Source organism: Callithrix jacchus, chromosome 11 (genome assembly GCF_049354715.1).
Source record: "Callithrix jacchus isolate 240 chromosome 11, calJac240_pri, whole genome shotgun sequence".
Lineage (NCBI taxonomy): Eukaryota > Metazoa > Chordata > Mammalia > Primates > Cebidae > Callithrix > Callithrix jacchus.
Genome location: NC_133512.1, coordinates 11,980,943 through 12,001,801, shown reverse-complemented (window position 1 = coordinate 12,001,801; position 20,859 = coordinate 11,980,943). Strand labels below are relative to the sequence as shown.

The 20,859-nt window shown below is 43.5% G+C and overlaps 2 protein-coding genes across 7 annotated transcripts in view; one reads left to right on the top strand and one right to left on the bottom strand.

The window, feature by feature from the left end:
• COA1 (cytochrome c oxidase assembly factor 1) overlaps nucleotides 1-20,859 on the top strand; it is a 199,628-nt gene that overhangs the window by 14,098 nt on the left and 164,671 nt on the right. For all 3 annotated transcript variants that reach the window (XM_078342305.1, XM_078342306.1, XM_078342311.1), the window contains exon 2: nucleotides 18,173-18,525. The gene's annotated coding sequence lies outside the window, so the exon portion shown is untranslated. The remainder of the gene's footprint in view (nucleotides 1-18,172; nucleotides 18,526-20,859) is intronic.
• BLVRA (biliverdin reductase A) overlaps nucleotides 1-20,859 on the bottom strand; it is a 45,920-nt gene that overhangs the window by 7,765 nt on the left and 17,296 nt on the right. For all 4 annotated transcript variants that reach the window (XM_035253279.3, XM_078342288.1, XM_009002101.5 and 1 more), the window contains 4 exons: nucleotides 15,582-15,703; nucleotides 12,262-12,381; nucleotides 9,776-9,873; nucleotides 159-266 (listed from right to left, as the gene is read on the bottom strand). In XM_035253279.3, coding sequence (XP_035109170.2) covers nucleotides 159-266; nucleotides 9,776-9,873; nucleotides 12,262-12,381; nucleotides 15,582-15,703 — 448 coding nt within the window. The remainder of the gene's footprint in view (nucleotides 1-158; nucleotides 267-9,775; nucleotides 9,874-12,261; nucleotides 12,382-15,581; nucleotides 15,704-20,859) is intronic.

Below are 20,859 nucleotides of genomic sequence, written 5' to 3'. Positions count from 1 at the left end.
GCCCACCAAGCAATTAAATCCCATCTGGGAAAATTAAGTTGGCCGAGTCAGACAGTCTTGAGCAGAAATGAATACAAGTTCCCACCCTAGAGAGCCAGCAAAGAATCTGGCTGGCCTTTGGACCTCGTGTGTGACCTGTGATCCCACCTGTCACTGACCTGTGAAGAGAAGCGACCCTTTCAGCAGGTCTTTCCCCACCACTTCTTTTTTTAGAAATGCAAATTCCTCCATCAAGAGTTCAACATGCTCCTCGTGCAAGACTTTGCCTGTAACGACAAAAATGGCATAAAAAGGCCAGTTGTCAGTTGTGTCTAGGTGTGCATCCTGGAGTGTACTGTGTCCTCCCCTAACACAGGGTATGCAGCACTGATAACTGCCCTGGGCACACGGTCAGGATGGCCTCCCTACCACTGTTACCCACCCCAGCTGAAGAGGCTGCCACTTCTAAGCTTATAACAGAAATGAATGAAATGAAGACAGGCACGGTGGCTCACACCTGTGATCCCAGCTCTTTGGGAGGCCAACACTAGCAGATCACCTGAGGTCAGGAGTTCAAGACTAGCCTGGCCAACATGGTGAAACCCCATCTCTACTAAAAATATTAAAAATACAAAAATTAGCTGGGTGTGGTGGTGGGCACCTGTAATCCCAGCTACATGCGAAGCTGAGGTAGGAGAATTGTTACAACCCAGGAGGCGGAACTTGCAGTGAGCCAAGATTGCATGTCTGTACTCCAGCCTGGACAACAGAGTGAGACTCCATTTCAAAACAAACAAAAAAAAAAAAAAAAAGAAGAAAAGAAAAAAGAGAAATGAATGAAATGAAAACCTGAGAAATGAAATGAAAATCTAAGAGTGCAAGATGGTGTCTACCCCTGCCCAAAGGGAAGATGAAATCAGGGATGCATCTTTGGGCCAGGATAGTTAGCTTCTGTTCTAGACAGCAGGAGGCAGTGCAGCATAAAAATCTAACAGAGTAAGAACGTGGCCAGGCGCAGTGGCTCATGCCTATAATCCCAGCACTTTGGAAAGCCAAGGCAAGTGGCTCGCCAAAGTTCAGGAGTTTGAGACCAGCCTGGGCAACATGGCAAAATCTGGACTCTACAAAAAATACAAAAAATTAGTCAGGTGTGGTGGCATGCACCTGTGGTCCCAGCTACTTGGGAGGCTGAGCTGGGAAGATCACTTGAACTTGGGAGGTGGATGTTGCAGTGAGCCAAGATCATGCCACTGCACTCTAACCTACGTGACAGAGTGAGACCTTGTCTCTGAGAAAAAAAAAAATCCAGTTTGGAGGGAGGAGAAAGCCTTTATAACTAAAATTTTGGATTCTGGCCAGGTACAGTAGCACATGCCTGTAATCCCAACCCATTGGGAGGCTGAGGTCAGGAGTTTGAGACATGACTTGGTTTGAACCCGGGAGGTGGAGGTTGCAGTGAGCCAGGATCATGCTACTGCACTCCAGCCTCGGTGACAGAGTGAGACCTCCATTTCAAATAATTATAATAAAAATAAAATAAAATAAATTTTGGATTATAAAAGAAAGCTGTTAACATTTCTTTGCACTATAAAAAATTTGCCTTCCTAAAATACCAGAATTATTTTGTGATTTTTTTTTTTTTGAGACGGAGTTTCGCTCTTGTTACCCAGGCTGGAGTGCAATGGTGCGATCTCGGCTCACCGCAACCTCCGCCTCCTGGGTTCAGGCAATTCTCCTGCCTCAGCCTCCTGAGTAGCTGGGATTACAGGCACGCACCACCATGCCCAGCTAAGTTTTTGTATTTTTAGTAGAGACGGGGTTTCACCATGTTGACCAGGATGGTCTTGATCTGTTGACCTCGTGATCCACCCACCTCAGCCTCCCAAAGTGCTGGGATTACAGGCTTGAGCCACCGCGCCCGGCCCTATTTTGTGATTAAGTACAAAGAGTGTTTATGATCTTTATTTATTTATTTATTTATTTTTTAGGGAAAAAGAGAAAAAGAAGGGGAAAAAAAGAAAAAGAGGGAAAAAGGAATATTACTTCATTCCTAAAATGGGTTTCAATAATGGCCGATCAATATTTTGAGTGTTTAAAGTGGTTAATGCATATTTTATGTGTTTAAAATGGAGACCTCTATTGTGTTTATTTGTTCTGGCTCTGAGTTCAAATCCTGGATATCGTTATCAATTTGTTGTCTCGTTGAATCTAAATCTCACTATGTGTCTTATGTATCTGGGTGTTAAGATCTCTTATTGTTACATTAATCCTTTTACCCTTGTATCCTTATAGCTTTGAAATCTATTTTGTCAAATGTGAAAATTGCAACTCCTGCTTTTTATTTATTTATTTTTGCTCTCCATTTGGTTGGTACTTTTTTTTTTTCCAACCCTTTATTTTGAGTCTATGTATATCTTTGGATATACCGTTGGATTTTGTCTGTATCTTTTGATTGGGAGATTTGGTTGATTTAACTTTAGGGTTACTGCCATTTGATATTAACTGGCTATTTTGTCCTTTTGTTGATAAAAATTCTTCTTTATGTTAATGCTCTTTACTTTTTGGTGTATTTTTAGAAAGGATCATACTGGTTGTTCCTTTCTGTGTATAATGCTTCTTTTAGAAGTTCTTGTAAAGCAGGCCTGGTGGTAATAAAATCTCTGAGTACTTGCTTGTTCCTAAAAGATTTTATTTTTCCTTCAAATGTAAAGCTTAAATTGGCAGGATATGAAATTCTGGGCTGAAAGTTTTGTTCTTTAAGTATATTGAATATTGGCCCCCACTCTCTTCTAGCTTGTAGGGTTTCCGTTGAGAGATCTGCTGTAAGCCTAAAGGCTTACCTTTATGGGTAACTTGATCTTTCTCTCTGGCTGCCCTTAATATTTTCTCCTTCGTTTCGATCTTGGTGAATCTAACGATTATGTGCCTTGGGGTTGGTCTTCTTGAGGAATATCTTTGTGGTGTTCTCTGTATTGCCTGGGGTTGAATAGTGTCCTGCTTTGCTAAATTAGGAAAATTTTCCTGGATAATGTCCTGGAGAGTATTTTCCAGCTTGACTTCATTCTCTCCGTCACATTCAGGTACACCAATCAAGCGTATATTAGGTCTTTTCACATAGTCCCATATTGCTTGGAGACTTTGCTCATTCCTTTTTATCCTTTTTTCTCTATTCTTGTCTTGTCGTTTTGTTTCATTAAGTTGGTCTTCGACCTCTAATACCCTTTCTTCTGCTTGATCCATTCGGCTGTTTAAGCTTGTACATATTTCACTCAGTTCTCGTGTTGTATTTTTCAACTCCATAAGTTCATTTGTATTCCTCTCTATTGTCTATTCTTTTCAACATTTCATCGAACCTTTTTTCCAAGTTCTTAGTTTCTTTACATTGGGTTAGAACAAGTTCCTTTAACTCCCAGAAGTTTCTTATCATCCACCTTTTAAAGCCTACTTCAGATAATGGAACACAGTCCTTTTCCATCAGGGCTTGTTCGGTTGCTGATGAGTCCTTTTCCATCAGGGCTTGTTCCGTTGCTGATGGGTTCTGATTTTGAGTATACTCGGCCTTCTTAGGCTGTTTTTTTCCCTTCATTATAAATGAACCGCCTTTCTAATTAGTTTTCTGAGTCGACGTCTGACTTACTGATTCCCAGTGCTGGGATCCGAGCCACCCACTGTGGCGGCCTAAATAGCAGCGATAAGACTGATGGTGCTCTTCTGCCCGGGAATCTCTGGTCTGGTTTCCCTCTTGAGTCCGCAACAAGCGGCTCTGACTTCCCGGAGCTCCAAACTCCGGTCAGTAGGGGAAGCAGTCCCGTTGGCTCTGCGTGAAGAGCTGCTGCGCCGAGACGCTGGCAAAACCGCTGCGGCGGCCACAAGAGTCGCGCTGGCGACCCGTGGGGCTCCTCCACTGGGAATCGGCTAATCGGTGAGTGACGAAAATTCGTCTAAAGATGTGGCGTCGTCTCGTTCTCTGAGCTTTCACTGGGAGCTACAATCCTGAGCTGTTAGTGGTCGGCCATCTTGAATCGATCCTCGAGTGTTTATGATCTACAGTTTCACTGAAACAGGCAGAAATCCGGGCTGGTGGGAGATGCTGCTGGTTAGCCTCTGTCTAACCCAGCTTCACAGCAAATGCTGCCAAATGCTCTGGGCTTGTCCTGCACCTCACGAGCAAAGAGATGTCTGTCGCAGGAGTCTCCAGAAATGTCAGGTGTATGGGAGGATGAGGTCCTTCTCACCCACTCCCTAAGACGTCAATGTGGCAAAGGGAACTTCTCATGATAAGTAGAAGCTTTCTGGCACAAAATGGCTTTGCAACATCTAAATGGCACAAAATGCTTTGCAATAAGTAGAAGCTTTTCTCCTTGCAGGTAGTTTCGCTCACCCCTCCCATAAAACTCTGGGGAACACGTTGTATTTTCCCAGCACTATGTAACAGTCTCTGGGTTTCCATATCCATGGTTACTAAAGAACCTATGTATCTTCCAACTGTGTCTTTGGTGTTTTTCTGTCATTTATTTGATCCCTGATTGTGGTAAACACACATGGTAACCACAGGACACACAAACATCCATATATCCATATATTCCCAGGTCTGTTCACTGAAAGGGCTTGGAGAGATAGCCCAAAGTCATAAGCATACCCAGTGTCCAAATCTTGCCATCAAAACATTATTAGCCGTTGGCGAATTGACTAATTCCAAGGCTGAGGCAGAGAAAGTACAAGGTTAGCCTAAACCACTTTGGCCAGAAAGCAAGGATTCAAAGAATAATGGAAACATAACAAAATAACAGATTAAAATCTACTGAATAAAAAAACAAAGCCATGAGTTTCTACTGATATAAAATGATAAATGAATACCAGAAAGTGTGATGAGAATGGGTATTTAGCTAGTTATAAACTACCTCCTCACAAGATAATCACTGATTACAAAGGGATAAAAGGCCGGGTGTGATGGCTCAGGCTTGTTATCCCAGCACTTTGGGAGGCTGAGGCAGGCAGATCATGAGGTCAAGAGATTGAGACCATCCTGGCCAATGTGGTGAAACCCCATCTATACTAAAAATAAAAAAATTAGCTGGGCATGGTGGCACACGCCTGTAGTCCGAGCTACTCGGGAAGCTGAGGCAGAAGAATCCCTTGAACCCAGGAAGTAGAGGTTGCAGTAAGCAGAGATCCCACCACTGCACAGCAGCCTGGCGACAGAGAGAAACTCCATCTCAAAAAACAAAAAAAAGGGCAGAAAATGTAACTTTCAGTGAAAAAGCCTGTCAGACACCACCTAATGAAGTGATATCATTAGTACTTAGATGAACTGGTGTTGGATGTTACCTAAGAGAACACAATGTGAAAAACAGCACAGTTTCCTTTTTTTTCCTTTTTTTATGAGACAGAGTCTCACTGTGTCGCCCAGACTGGAGTATAGTGGTATGATTTTGGCTCACTGCAACCTCCGCCTCCCAAGTTCAAGCAATTGTCATGCCTCAGCCTCCCGAGTAGCTGGCATTACAGGTGCCCACATCACACCTGGCTAATTTTTTTTGGTGTTTTTAGTAGAAACAGGGTTTTACTGTGTTGGCCAGGTTGGTTTTGAACTCCTGACCTCAGGTGATCTGTCCACCCTGGCCTCCCAAAGTGTTAGGATTACAGGCATGAGTCACCATGCCTGGCTACTTCCATCATATTTCTATGAAAGATGCATACCTCAAATTTAATCATGAAGAAACATCAGATATACTCAAATTTAGGGACATTTTACAAAATAACTAACTGTAATATTCATAACTGTCAAGAAAAGACTGAGGAACTGTCTAGAATGAAGGGCACTAAAAGTGACATGTCACACTAAAGATAATACATGATTCTGAACTCAGTCATTTTGCCATAAAGAATGTTATTGGGACAACTGGTGAAATTTGAATGAGGTCTGAGATTAGCTTGTTGTAATGTACCAATCCCAGTTTCCAGATGTTGAAGATTGTATGTGGTTACATGCATACCTCAGAGATCCTGCATGTTTCATTCCAGACCACAATGAAGTGAACATTGCAATAAAGGGAGTCATATGAATGTTTTAGTTTCCTGGTGCATATACAAGTTATGTTGATATTATATTGTAGTTTGTTAAGTGTGTGATAACACTATCTTTAGGTAGACAACATACTTACCTTAATTTAAAAATACATTATTGGGCTGGGCATGGTGGCCCGCACCTATAATTTCAGCACTTTGGGAGACTGAGGCGGGTGGATCACTTGAAGCCAGGAGTTCAAGACCAGGCTGGCCAACATGGTGAAACCCCATCTCTACTAAAAATACAAAAATTAGCTGTGCATGGTGGTGTGCATCTGTAATCCCAGCTACTCAGGTGGCTGAGGCACAAGAATCATTTGAACCCAGGAGGTGGAGGTTGCAGTGACCTGAGATTGTGTCACTGCATTCAAGCCTGTCTTAAAAACACCTAAACCAAAACCCAAAAATCTGATTCTTCAACAAGTCATAATCTTTTTGCTGGAGAAGGTCTTGCTTCTGTGTTGATGGCTGCTGACTGATCAGGGTGGTGGATATGATTGCATTTCTATGAGGATTCGTGGTATTGAGCATCTTTTCATATGATTGTTTGCTGTCTGCATAACTTCTTCAGAAAAATGTCTATTCAAGTCCTTTGCCCGTTGTAAAATCAGGTTATTTGGTTTGTTTGCTGTTGAGTTGTAGAGTTCTTTAGACGTTCTGCATATTGATCTCTTATCAAAGATAAGATCTGCAAATATCTTCACCCATTCCATACACTGCCTTTTCCCTGATGATTGCTTCCTTTGAGGCACAGAAGGTTTTAAGTTTGATTAGTCCATTTGTTTTTGCTTTTTTTGCCTGTGTTTTTGATGTCGTATTGACGTTATTGCCAAATCCAATGTCATGATGCTTTCCCACATTTTCTTCTAAGAATATTATAGTTTTAGGTGTTAAATTTGGTTCTTTAATCACTTTGAGTGAATTTTTAGAAGGTGTAAGGTAAATGCCTAACTTCATTCTTTTGCATGTGAATATCCTGTTTTCCTAAGACCACTTTTTGAAGAGACTCAAACATTTGGTCGAATTCTCCAGCGAAGTCATCTGGCTTTAGGCTTTTCTTTATTGGGAGGTGTTTAATTACTGATTCAATCTCCTTACCAGTTATAAGTCCGTTCAGATGTTTATTTCTTCATGATTCAGCCTTAGTAGGTTATGTGCTACTAGGTATTTATCCCCTTCTAAGTTATCCAATTGTTGGAGTAGAACACTTTATAACTGTTCATTGTAGTCTCATAATCCTTTTCATTTCGGCAGAATCGGTTGTAATGTCTCCTCTTTCACTTCTGACTTTAGTTTGAGTCTTCACTCTTTTTTTCTTAATCTGCTAAAATTTTGTCAATTTTATGGATTTTTTCTTCAAAAAAAACCAATTCTTGGCGTTGTTGATTTTTTCTCTATTGATTTTCTACACTCTCTCTTTTGTTTATGTTCTAATCTTGTTTCTTTCTGCTAATTTTGATTGAGTTTGCTCTTCTTTTCCTAGGCCCTTGAAATGTAAAGTTAGGATGCTGATTTGAAATGTAGGTCCTTTACATTTCAAGAAACTAGGAATAGAAGAGCAAACTCAATCCAAATGTTACTGTAAGCATTTACAACTATACACTCCTCTCTTAGTCCTGCTTTCCTTACATCTCGTCAGTTCTGTAGTGTTTCGTTTTGTTTGAGCTGTCTAACTTTGTCGCCCAGGCTGGAGTGCAGTGGTGCGAACTCCCTCACTGTAACCTCTGCCTCCTGGATTCAAGCAATTCTCCTGCCTCAGCCTACCCAGTAGCTGGGATTATAGGTGCATGCCACCATGCCTGGCTAAATTTTGTATTTTTGGTAGAGATGGGTTTCACCATGTTGGCCAGGTTGGTCTTGAACTCTTGACCTCAGTTGATTCGCCTGTCTTGGCCTCCCAAAGTGCTGGGATTACAGGCACAATCTATTTTATTATTTGTTTATTTATTTATTTATTTAATTTTTGAGATGGAGTCTCACTCTGTTGCCCAGGCTGTAGTGCAATGGCGCAGTCTTGGCTCACTGCAACCTCCACCTCCCGAGTTCAAGCGATTCTCATGCCTCAGCCTCTGGAGTAGCTGGTATTACAGGTATGTGCCACCACGCTGGCTAATTTTTGTATTATTAGTAGAGATGGGGTTTCACCATGTTCCCCAGGCTGGTCTTGAAATCCCGACCTCAGGTGATCCACCACCCTCGGCCTCCCAAAGTGTTGGAATTACAGATGTGAGCCACCATGCCCAACCACACAATCTAGCTTAAACTGCTAACAACTTAACGTCAATCATATACAATTCTACTTCTTTACAGCTCTGGCCCCCATTTTGTTATTGATGTTACAAATTACATCTTTTTATTCTGTATATCCATTAACATAGTTTTATAGTTACTTTTGTGTTTTTGTCTTTTAAATTCTATACCAGCATTTAAAGATATTAATTTATTTATTTTTAACACCCAGGGTGGAGTGCAGTGGCACCATCGCAGCTCACTGCAACCTCTTCCTCCTGGGTTCAAATGATTTTCCTGCCTCAGTCTCCTGAGTAGCTGGGAGTACAGGCATGTGCCGCCACACGCCCAGCTAATTTTTGTATTTTTAGTAAAGATGGGGTTTCACCATGTTGGCCAGGATGTCTCAAACTCCTGACCTCAAATGATCTGCTTGCCTCAGCCTCTCCAAGTGCTGGGATTACAGGCTTGAGCCACCGTGCCCAGGCTAAAGTGATATATATGTCAACATTACAGTACTCTAGAAGTCTGTATTTTTCTATATATTTACCTTTACCAAAGAATTCCTTTAGCATTTCCTGTAGAGCAGGTCTACTAGTGATCAACTCACTTGGTTTCTGTTTGTCTAGGTTTTTGTTTGTCTGGAGTCTTTTTTTTTTTTTTAAGACAAAATTTTGCTCTCGTTGCCCAGGCTGGAGTGTGATGGCATGATATGAGCTCATTGCAACCTCCGCCTCCCAAGTTCAAGCGATTCTCCTGCCTCAGTCTCCCGAATAGCTGGGATTACAGGTATGTGCCACCACATCCAGCTAATTTTGTATTTTTAATAGGGATGGGGTTTCTCCATCTTGGTCAGGCTTGACTGGAAGTCCTGACCTCAAGTGATCTGCCCACCTCATCCTTCCAAAGTGCTGGGATTACAGGCGTGAGCCACCGCGCCCGGCCATGAGCCATGTTTTTCTATGCAGAATCTAGAGAAAATATCTACGTCCACAGTTTCTAGAAGGATTAAGCAAAATAACATAGGAAGTACTTAGCAGAGTTTCTAAGCTCCTAGCGTACACTAAATATTTAATAAATGGTTCTCCTGTTGAGAAACGACAAAACTACACCTGTGCAAACCAGACAGTCAGTTCCTCTGATGTGAGCATTTTTAGACTATTCTAGCATTTAGCAGTGTAAGTATCACACGAATAAAGCCAAAATAACGTCAAAACAAGCATAGGTGAAAACTAATTCATATTTTTTCCTTAGAGTGAGCAAAAGAAGCTGATAAGTTTGACCAAAAATTTGCAAATTGCCACCCACCCTTCTGCCCTCCACTATGTGTGCCTACAGCGTAGAGGTGAGGAGGCAGTTGGGAGCCCACAGTGCCAGTTAGCCAGGGGGAGATACCTGAAACTGGGTTAAGTTTTAAAGATATGACATCTTAGAAATCCTAGAGAGAGAAACTCTTGGTACGAGGGTCTGTATTCCAGACAGACAGAGTGTACATCACCTTTCTGCGCAGCCAGCTCCCACAGTGCCTGAGCAGCCACCAACGACAGCGTCATGGGGTATTCCACAAGGACATGCTTGCCAGCGTTAAGGAACTGCCTTTGGTAAACGAGAAAAATACAGAGAAAGAACACTTGGAATAAGCTTCACTAACATGCTCTGTATAATAGAGAAAAGAATGTGATAAAGAGAGTTTCTGTGTGTGAATGTGTCATGACTGGGGAAGAGTCAGCACCACGGGATATGGAGGAAGACCTGTATCCCGCGTTGCTTTCTACTATCCTGTGACAGAACGACTTTGTAGTTATGTGTTAATTTGAACATTCAACCATTCATTTATTCAGTTAAGAACTATTTACCAATTACTCTGGAGAAGAAATGAAGATACCTTGATAAATAAATTTCCTATTACCACATGGTAGCTATAAAGGCTACAAAAAATGGCATACTAGCTTTGCCTGAGGCAGTCTGAAGAGATTTCACTAAGGACCTATGAATTGGGTCTAAAAGTATGGGTGCAACGTGATGAGTATATTTCACTGTGAGCAGCATATACAGGGGCTTCGGCACTTGTGGGGCTTTGTTCAACTGGCAAATTTCAGTGTGGAAGGGGAGTGGGCTACAGGCAGTGGAGGATAACAACGTTGGAAAAGTAGCTGGGGGCTTGACAGTGAAGGACTTAGAATTCTGGGGCCGGGCGTGGTGGCTCATGCCTGTAATCCCAGCACTTTGGGAGGCCGAGGCGGGTGGATCACGAGATCAAGAGATCGAGACCATCCTAGTCAACATGGTGAAACCCCGTCTCTACTAAAAGTACAAAAAAATTAGCTGGGCATGGTGGCGTGTCCCTGTAATCCCAGCTACTCAGGAGGCTGAGGCAGGAGAATTGCCTGAACCCAGGAGGTGGAGGTTGCGGTGAGCCGAGATCGCGCCATTGCACTCCAGCCTGGGTAACAAAAGCGAAACTCCGTCTCAAAAAAAAAAAAAAAAGAATTCTGTGCTCAGCAGTTCAGATTTCATTCTCTGGATATCAGGGTACAAATATTTACAAGCATGGGACTTGTGACATAATCACTTTTCTTCTTCTTCTTTTTTTAAGACGGAGTTTCACTCTTGTTACCCAGGCTGGAGTGCAATGGCGCGATCTCGGCTCACGCAACCTCCACCTCCTGGGTTCAGACAATTCTCCTGCCTCAGCCTCCTGAGTAGCTGGGATTACAGGCACGCACCACCATGCCCAGCTGATTTTTTGTATTTTTAGTAGAGACGGGGTTTCACCATGTTGACCAGGATGGTCTCGAACTCTTGACCTCGTGATCCACCCGCCTTGGCCTCCCAAAGTGCTGGTATTACAGGCGTGAGCCACTGCGCCCGGCCAATCGCTTTTCTTAAGGAAATACACTCTAGTGCCAGAAAAGGTTAAGGAAAGCCAAGTAAGGGCGTTTTTGTCCACTCTAGAGCTAGACTCATAAAGAGGAAGCATCTTACCCATGGGAAACAGCATGGTGGAAGCAACTGTACGAACCTAGAAGGAAGCTAGACTGAGGAAGGCAGCTGTCACTTCCCTGTTAGCTCCTAGGTCCTGAGGTTAAAGGAACTCTCAGAATTATTTTATGACATTGAAAGTACAAAGGATAAAATGCTGGAAGCTGATCCAACCTGAGAAAGGGGTATGATAATTCGCCAAGGATGCCAGCTCCACATTCTAAGCTGTCTGATGAGAACGAGGCCACTACAGTTGAAAACTACTCTCAATGGGTTTTTACAGAGAAATAAAACACTTTAACTCAGCATGTTTCTAATGTTTCAAATTACACATTAGTCTAAATATTAATTTTACTATTTTTTCATTTCCTTATATATCTATAACCAACAATAAGAGTTTCTTTTTTTTTTTTTTTAATAAAGATGGGGCTTTGCGCCGGGCGCAGTGGCTCAAGCCTGTAATCCCAGCACTTTGGGAGGCCGAGGCGGGTGGATCACGAGGTCAAGAGATCGAGACCATCCTGGTCAACATGGTGAAACCCCGTCTCTACGAAATATACAAAAAATTAGCTGGGCATGGTGGCACATGCCTGTAATCCCAGCTACTTAGGAGGCTGAGGCAGGAGAATTGCCTGAACCCAGGAGGCGGAGGTTGCGGTGAGCCAAGATCGCACCACTACACTCCAGCCTGGGTAACAAGAGCGAAACTCTATCTCAAAAAAAAAAGATGGGGTTTCACTGTGATGGCCAGGCTGGTCTTGAACTCCTGACCTCAGGTGATCCACCCACCTCCGCCTCCCAAAGTGCTAGGATTACAGGCATGAGCTACCACACCCGGTAAGAGTTTCTTAATGTTTTAACATTTCTGTGATTGATCACAGAGCAACTGTAATTTTCCCATGGACTCTTCTGACTCCTTTGCAGGGAGTTTTAGCTTGCTTGCTCATTTTTCCAGTTCTGCACTGCTGTGTAAGGCAAGGACTGCCTGTGTGGAAAACCCACCTGATGTAGTCCTCATGGCTGGAGCTCTCACTGCAGATATAGGCGACTTCCACCTCTTGGCTGGAAAGAGCATCCTCCAAAGAAATCTGCTGGACTCCGTCAATGCTCCCAAGCTCCCGTCTATTTCAGAGTAACAGGGAAATGGAACTCAACAGTAGACAGAAGAAAGGAGCACCATCCTTCTCCCTCCCAACAAGGTCTTGGTGATCTGCTACCAGAAATGAAGAAATGAGTTTCTTCTCTCCCACTTGTAGGCTATTTTCCATGGTGGAGTGAGAAAAAGAGCCTCGGGGTTGAAGTCAGGGGATGTGGCATTGAGTGCCTTCAGTACCATTCACAGCGTGAATCACCTCAGAGTCTTGAATTACTTCAACTCTAAAATAAAAAGAACAGCTGGGCGTGGTGGCTCACATCTGTAATCCTAGCACTTTGGGAGGCCAAGTAGGGCATATCACTTGAGGTCAGGAGTTCAAGACCAGCCTGGCCAACATGGTGAAACCCTGTCTCTACAAAAAAACAAATGTTAGCCAAGCATGGTGGCGGGTGCCTGTAATCCCAGCTACTTGGGAGGCTGAAGCAGGAGAATCACTTGAACCTGGGAGATGGAGGTTGCAGTGAGCCGAGATTGAGCCACAGTACTCCAGCCTGGGTGACAGAGCAAGATTCCTTAAAATAAAATAAAATAAATAAAATAACAGGAACAATCTACTTTTATCTCATGAGAAGTGATCTCTATGGTCACTTCCAGTTCCAAGCACTTGGCCAAACCATAATACTGGTTTGGTAGATATAATACTACCAAACCTAATCCACATCTAATACACTAACACATTAAGCATGCAAACTGCCATCCAACTGCAAGCTCCTTTATAGCTGAGCTAACGAAGCCCAATGGTATGTATGCACACGTGTGTGTATGTGTGTGTGTCTTCCTCCCTGTAGCAGACTAAGCTCATTGGAAGGTGAGGATTTTAATTTGTTCTCTGATTTCTCCTACAGTGCCTAGCACTATAGGCAGTGATAGCCTGACTCACCAGGAGCAGAGGCAGGAGGGGAACACAAGGCCTTCTGATTCTTCAAGAGCATAGAGGAGCTGCAGTGTTTGAAGAGCCAAAGCCCTGGCAATCCGTACACTGCCCAGTAGAGACTGGGGCAGGAGAGTAGCCCTCTAAGGGGGCCAGTCATGGGGGAATGTGGGACAGCCAGCAAGCAGGAGGCCCTCAGCCAGCTTAGAGCTCCAGCTGAGCTGTAGCAGGCAGAAAGCATTTGGGGAAATTTGGCTCCCAAAGGGTATTATGCTAGGTTTCTTCTAATGGGGCCACCCAAACTACACTGCTCAATTTCAGCAGTACTTATTGTTTGCCTATTATGTGCTAGGAACTGTAGGAGAAATCATGGAGAACAATTTAAAAATTAAAATCCTTGCCTTCCAAGGTACTCATTCTGGTAGAGGAAGACACACACACACACACACACACACACACAAGCATGCACACATGCATGTGTACATCACACCACCACAAGACTACCAGGGGAAACGTGGTACTTGGAGGAAGTAGGAGATGGAGACTCAGGGAGGGCACGGAATAGATCAGAAAAGGCTTCCTGGGGGGAGGGTGGTAGAACTTGGCAGGTGTGTCAGGAGGGGAAGCGTATGTGAAGAGGGAAACGGTGTGAGTACTGGCAGCATGCTGTCATGCAGGGGTGTGACCTGCCATCCTCCCACACAGCCTGGGTAGTGTAGGTGTTCCCACTAAGCTGATCCTGGAAGCCAACTGGCAGAGGACTCAGGGTTAAGGGAAAAGGAGAGGTCCTACTTCAGCCCTGAGCCCATGTGCCGTGCTTGGTCCCAGCTCCATGTAGGGGTGTGATGGGGGTTATGGAGCTGCCTGATCTTAACTATGCTCTTCTGTTTGTGTGCAGCTCCCTTGGAATCTTATGGGGAGGACAAGGCTGCTCAAGGGCAGATTCTAGCACTTCTGGGTCTCCCTGGTTCCCCAAAGCCCACTTTAAATCCTTAAAAGTGGGGCCATGTTTTGAGACAGGTGGGTAGAGGATGGTCTCATGAATGAAAACATGAAAAAACTTCTGCATGGACCATTGCAATTGTCACTTATGCTTTGTGTAAATACTTATCCGATGTCTCTAAAGCACTAGAAAAAGAGTTGCCTAACTTACTCCTTGCCATGTCTCCAGGCCCAATCCAGTGCCTGCACCTCATCCACAATTCATATGGATAAATGATGTTACACAGGATTATTCTGGTGCCTCTAGTTCACAATTAATATTGACAAATGATGTTATACAGGATTAATCTAGTGAGTGGTGTGTGTGTCTGTGTATATAGGAGTGAGTGGAAGAGTTGGGCATGGGGCAGGGAAGAAGAAACAAGGTGATAAGTTTGATTTTGACTGGATAAATGAATCCTTAAAGAAAAGGGGGAGGCTGGGTTTGGTGGCTCACACCTGTAATCTCAGCACTTTGGGAGGCCGAGGCAGGAGATCACTGAACCTCAGGAGTTTGAGACCAGTCTAGGCAACATAAGGGTACCCTGTCACGTCTACAAAAAATAAAAAAAAAATTAGCCAGGCATGGTGGTTTGTGCCTGTAGTCCCAGCTACTCAGGAGGCTGAGGCGGGAGGATCACTTGAGCCTAGAAGGTCGAGGCTGCAGTGAGCTGTGATTGCACCATTGCATTGCAGCTTGGGTGACAGAATGAGACCCTGTCTCAAAAAAAAAAAAAAAAAAAAAGTAAGTCTCAAAATTACCAATGGGAAAAGGATACGTGGTGTTTAAAAGATGGGCTTTGGAATCAGACTTCTGCTCAGCTTCAGTTCTTAGACTTTCCAGCTGTGTGAGCTCAGGCAGATTACTTAACCTTTCTGTGGCTCAGCCTCCTTATCTGCAAACTGGGGGTTGATAACGCTACCCAGACGGAAATATCATATGTAGAGCCCAGGACCACCTAGGATGGCTGTCACGATAACGATGTCAGGAGTACTGGTGCACACCGGAAGTCTTTCAGGCCAAAGCCCCATGTGTTTGCTGTGCCCATTCTCTGTCAGCCTTGAGCTCACCCTCCTGCCTCTGTCTTTGCAGTCTCCTCAGGCAGACCTACTGTGCATCCCAGCTGTAGGCCCAACAGGCTTTAGTTCCCAGACCCATCCCAACCTGAGATCTTGTGGGCCTGACCCTAAGCACAGTTCTCAGCCTGGAGATGGCTCTCCCTGCCCTGGGTCTGGAAAATCTCCATGTCCTGCGGCTAATCTGCCTCACTGCGCTTTCCACAAATTATGAAGCACAAAGCCAGTGCAAGCCACCTGGACACAAAGCCAATCAGGTTCAGGAACGCCGAGGAAGGGTGTGGATTCCGCAAGTCCCTCATCCGCACGGAGCCGGCTCTGCCAACACCCACCACCACCACTCCAAACTTCCTCTCGGGCTGAAACACAAGGGACCAAGGTGGGGTTTGAAAATACTGCAGACATCCAGTGGAGAACAGCAAAACAAAGGAGCTGGCAGTGTCCTGATGAGCAAGAATGAAAGCCAGCCCACAACACAGAGGAAGCCATGGCATCAGGATGGGATGAGACATTCCCCAAAACGGGGGCCTGGAGAAAAGTCAGTCCCACCAAAACCTGTTCTTGAAGGTTCTTCATCATGTCTTTGGGTTGAAAACCTTCTGAGCACCCACAGAAAATGTTCCCCCAATTTGGCTCTCCACTTCTACTGCCCCATCTCCAATAATGAGAGGCTTTCCTCATTAAGCCAGACCCAGCCCAGGGCGTGGCACCTCTGCCTTCCCTGAGTCCCTCTTCCAGCAGACACATGAATCTGATACTGCTGGGAATCATTCAGAGGCCACAGCTGCTTCATGAGATGCTGAGAGAGGAGGCAAATGGGCAAACCATGATTAGTCACCTATCTCAGCTTGGGACCCATAAGCTTTTACTCTTCACTACAACCTTCTGAGTTACACATTTAAGATCTGTGGTATCTTAAGTATTATTTAAGTGCACTGCTGGAGGCTATATGTGAACAGTATTACAATGAAAAATAAAACGGACTTTGAAGTTATACAGCAACTCAATATAATCAAAACTGACAAAAATTATCTCCATGCACCTGGCATAGTGGCTCACTCCTGTAATCCCAGCACTTTGGGAGGCTGAGGCAGGCAGATCACCTGAGGTCAGGAGTTTGAAACCAGCCTAGCCAACATGGAGAAACCCCATCTCTACTAAAAATACAAAAATTAGTTGGGCATGGTGGCAGGCACCTGTAATCCCAGCTACTTGGGAGGCTGAGGCAGGAGAATCACTTGAACCTGGGAGGTGGAGGTTGCAATGAGCCAAGATTGTGCCACCGCACTCTGGCCTAGGTGACAGAGTAAGACTTGATCTCAAAAAAAAAAAAAAAAAAAAAAAAATGGCTGCATGCACACTGTGGTTCATGCCTGTAATCCCAGCACTTTGGGAGGCCAAGGTGTGTGAATCATGAGGTCAGGAGTTCGAGACCAGCCTGGCCAACATGGTGAAACCCCATCTCTACTAAAAATATACAAAATTAGCTGGGTGGGATGGTGGGTGCCTGTAATCCCAGCTACTAGGGAGGCTAAGCCAAGAGAATTGCTTGAACCCAGGAGGCAGAGGTTGCAGTGAGCTGAGATTGCACCACTGCACTCCAGGCTGGGTGACAGTGCGAGACTTTGTCTCAAAAAACAAAAACAAAAACAAAACAAACTCCATGCATCCCTTAAACTCACTTCTTGGATTTCTCCGAGCACAGAAACATGAATGTCACCTCAGATTTGCCCCTTTCCTTCACTTTTGTACCCAGTTGTCACCACTGCCCACTGACCCTGTCCCTCTTCCTGTGCCCATTGCTCTTGTCGTCCTCCAGAATTTCTTCCAAATGTTTGGGGATTTGCCAAATATTTGTCTATTATTGATTTATCATTTAATCCCACTGTGGTCAGAGAACATTCTTGAAATGATTTGAATCCTTTCAGACTTGAGGGTTTTTATGATCCAGGATGTGGTCTATGTTGGTTGATGTTCTGTGCACACCTGAAAAGACTGTGTATCTGGAATTGCTGGGTGGAGTGTTCTACAAGTCTGTGAGGTCAAGTCGGTTGACTGTGTTGTTCAGGTCTTCCATGTCTTTCCTGATTTTGTCTCCTTGTTCTAGCAATTATTGAGGATAGTGAAATCTGCATATAGTTGTATACAACTGTGTATTTCTCCTTTCAGTTCTATCAGTTTTGACCCACATATTTTGAAATTCTGTTATAACATGTTTAGGATGTTATTAGATACATACATGTTTAGGATGGTTACGTCTTTTTATTAATTGACCCCTTTGTTTTCTAAAATGACCATTTTTATTCCTGGTAATATTTTTTGCCCTATAATTTATTTTGTCTGATATTAACAATCCATTCCCAATTTCTGTTGATCAGTGTTAGCATGACACATTTTTTCCCAACCTTTTACATTTAATCTGTATGTGTTTTCGTATCTATAGTTAGTTTCTTGTAGGCAGCATACAATTAGGTCTTGCTTTTTTTAACTTAATCTAACAATCTCTGCCTTTAGTTAAAATGTTTAGACAATTTACATTGTGATTATTGATATGGTTGGCTTGCCACACAAATTCTATAGCAATCTTGCTATTTGTTTGATCTGTTTTTTTCCCTCTTTTCCTGCCTTATTTTGAATTCATTAGAATATTTATTATGATTCCATTTTATCCCATTTGTTGGCTGTTAGCTGTAACTCTTTTTCAGAAGTTAAGGCCTTTATATTATATATTTTATTTACCATAGTCTACTTTAAAGTAATATTACGCGCTACTCCATATATACTATAAAGAAGCTGACAACAGTACACTTCCATTTCTTTTCTCCTAGACCTTGTACTGTTGTTACACAGTTCAATATTGAAGGAGAGATTCTCCAGAGCTTGCCCAGAAGCCAGGATGTCTGGAAATAATCCCAGCCTCTGGAGAGTGATTCATGGAGCCTGACTGCCCACTGCTGCTAAACCGTAGACTGGCCTTGGCTCACACATCTGACTGTTCCTCTGAGTAAAAGCCTCTCTTTCTTCAGCCTTGCAAGTTTCCTGGGGGTGCCTCTAACAAGCGGACTTCACATATAAAAGGGGACCCTGAGAGACCTACTTCCTGGCTTCTCTTCTGGAAGTCAGGGAAGAGTACAGGAAGGAGTCGCCACAGTGCCCAACTGACAACTGACAGTTTCACCAAGTAAGTCCTTTTTGGGTTACAAGTCAAGTTTTTTTTTTTATTTGGTAATTTCTAATTACCAAAAAGCAGTAAGACAGCCGCTGGAGAAATCTGTACAGCCAAAACACATATTCATGATCAAATATTAGTATTTGTTTCCCTTTCAATCAAGAAAAGAAGACTAGCAATCCCTTTATTAAACATTGGTGGCATTCTTACAGTTAACTACCAAATTACTAGATTCCAGATAGTAACCACGATGTGCTTCTAACCAGCTTAAAAAAAATCCACAAGGTTAAGAAACAGCTCCATTATCTATAAATAAGCCAAACTGCTTTAAAAATTTAATTAGTTAATGATGCACAAACTTGCCTACGAAACCTGGCCTGCACAGTATGTCAGACTATATTATAAACTGCTTTAGGGTTTGGTTGTCATATTATTGCCTTGCAAAACTGACACACAGGGACAAGATATGGGTGAGAGGCCAGGCGCAGTGGCTCACACCTGTAAACCCAGCACTTTGGGAGGCTGAGGTGGGCGGATCACATGAGGTCAGGAGTTCCAGACTAGCCTGACCAATATGGTGAAACCCTGTCTCTACTAAAAATATAAAAAATTAGCCCAGTTTGGTGGCGGCAGGTCCCTATAATCCCAGCTACTTGGGAGCCTGAGTCAGGAGAATCGCTTGAATCCAGGAGGCAGAGGCTGCATTGAGCCGAGATTGCACCACTGCCACTCCAGCCTGGGTGACAGAGTGATACTCTATCTCAAAAAAAAAAAAAAAAAAAAAAAAAAGAGTGAAAACACTGGTATCTTAATAGTTAAGCTCCTCTTAGGGGAAGAACTTTATTTTTGAGAAAAATCACTTGTTAGGCCTTTTAATGTGAATCTCTTCATTATGTGAGGGATGTTGAAGGCGCGTTCTGAGGGGAAACTGCAATCAGAGATGGCTAGATCACATTGTAGCAGGAGCTAAAACTTTGTGGGCAGGAACCATTAGGAGGCAGAGGAAAAGCGAAAGTACACAAGAGTTAGCAAGAGGCTGAAGTCTGCAGAGAGGGAAGCCAGTGAGAAATGACCAGTAGAGGAGGGAGCAATGGACTTCTAGACACCGGGATGTCGATAATTCCATTTTCAGTTGTCTGCTGTGCTCTGCTGTCCTGAACTTTTGGGAAAATGCCTCTACAAACAGCCCTAGAGAGGTAGTATTTAAGGAACAAAGAACAGGAGCAGTTTTGAGACAGCAGAAAAGGACACATAAGCACAGCAAGGTGACTCAAAAACTCACTCGAGTCCAAATCACAGTCACAGAGTGAGCCTGTGTCTCCAGCGTTGGACTCAGAGAAATTGGTGTTTGGCACCCCAGACACGAAAATGGAGTTCACAGAAAGTCAGGATTAAGAGAATGTGCTCTGCTAACTTAGAAACGAAATTTTTTTTTGAGATGAAGAGGGGAGAAGAGAATGTAAAATCACTGTATAAAAACTTCAAGGTGTGAGGCAGGAGGGCAGGTGCTGGGCAGGCGGAAGGAGGGACCATGCAGTCAGGCAGAACAAGCTAGTCATTTTCATCTACTATTTGAAAGAATTAAAACAAGTGTGATAACACATTGGTTGGCCTGGGAAAACAGGCATGTTTGTATGTTGTAGGAGGATAAGAAAAACCTAATTTATGGAGAGCAAGTTGGAAATATTTACTATAATTTAAAATGCAAATGCACTTTGCCCTGGTAAATCCAACTGTAACAATATGTCCTACAGAGCTACACAAGTCAAGTGACTTAGGCTTACTGCAGCCTTGCTTATAACAAGCGAAAGATGGAAATAATGTGTATGTCATTAATAACAGGCTGGCTATGAAAGTTATGATGGACTCATGAAATAGAGTATTACACAGATATTAGAAAAATAAAAGAAGAAGGAAGCCCTTTATGAATCGAAAGGGACTGTCCTCCAAGACAGATTATCGGGTGAAAGACGCAAAGACTAGTGTGCACTGTGTGCAAGTCTGTGTAGTAGCAGGAGGGTAGCAGCCAATGGAAAAAGATCCTGTCAATGTTGAGAATCTCTCTGAAGGGACAGCCCAGAAACCTGGAACACTGAAACTGGCGACATGCTCTTGCTGGGAGCATGAAAAACAGAGTGGCTGGGAAACAGGGATAGAGGGATAGAGGGCTTCCCATAGTAAATTCTTTTTTCTTTTTTTCTTCTTTGAAGTTTAGAATCACACAAATGTATTCATTATCTAAAATACAACCACTGAAAACAGGTAGACATCAGAGGGCTGCTCCAAGGTGAGAACCCTGCAGGGTACAGCGCCTTGGCTCACTCCCATCTCCCTCTACAGCGCTCA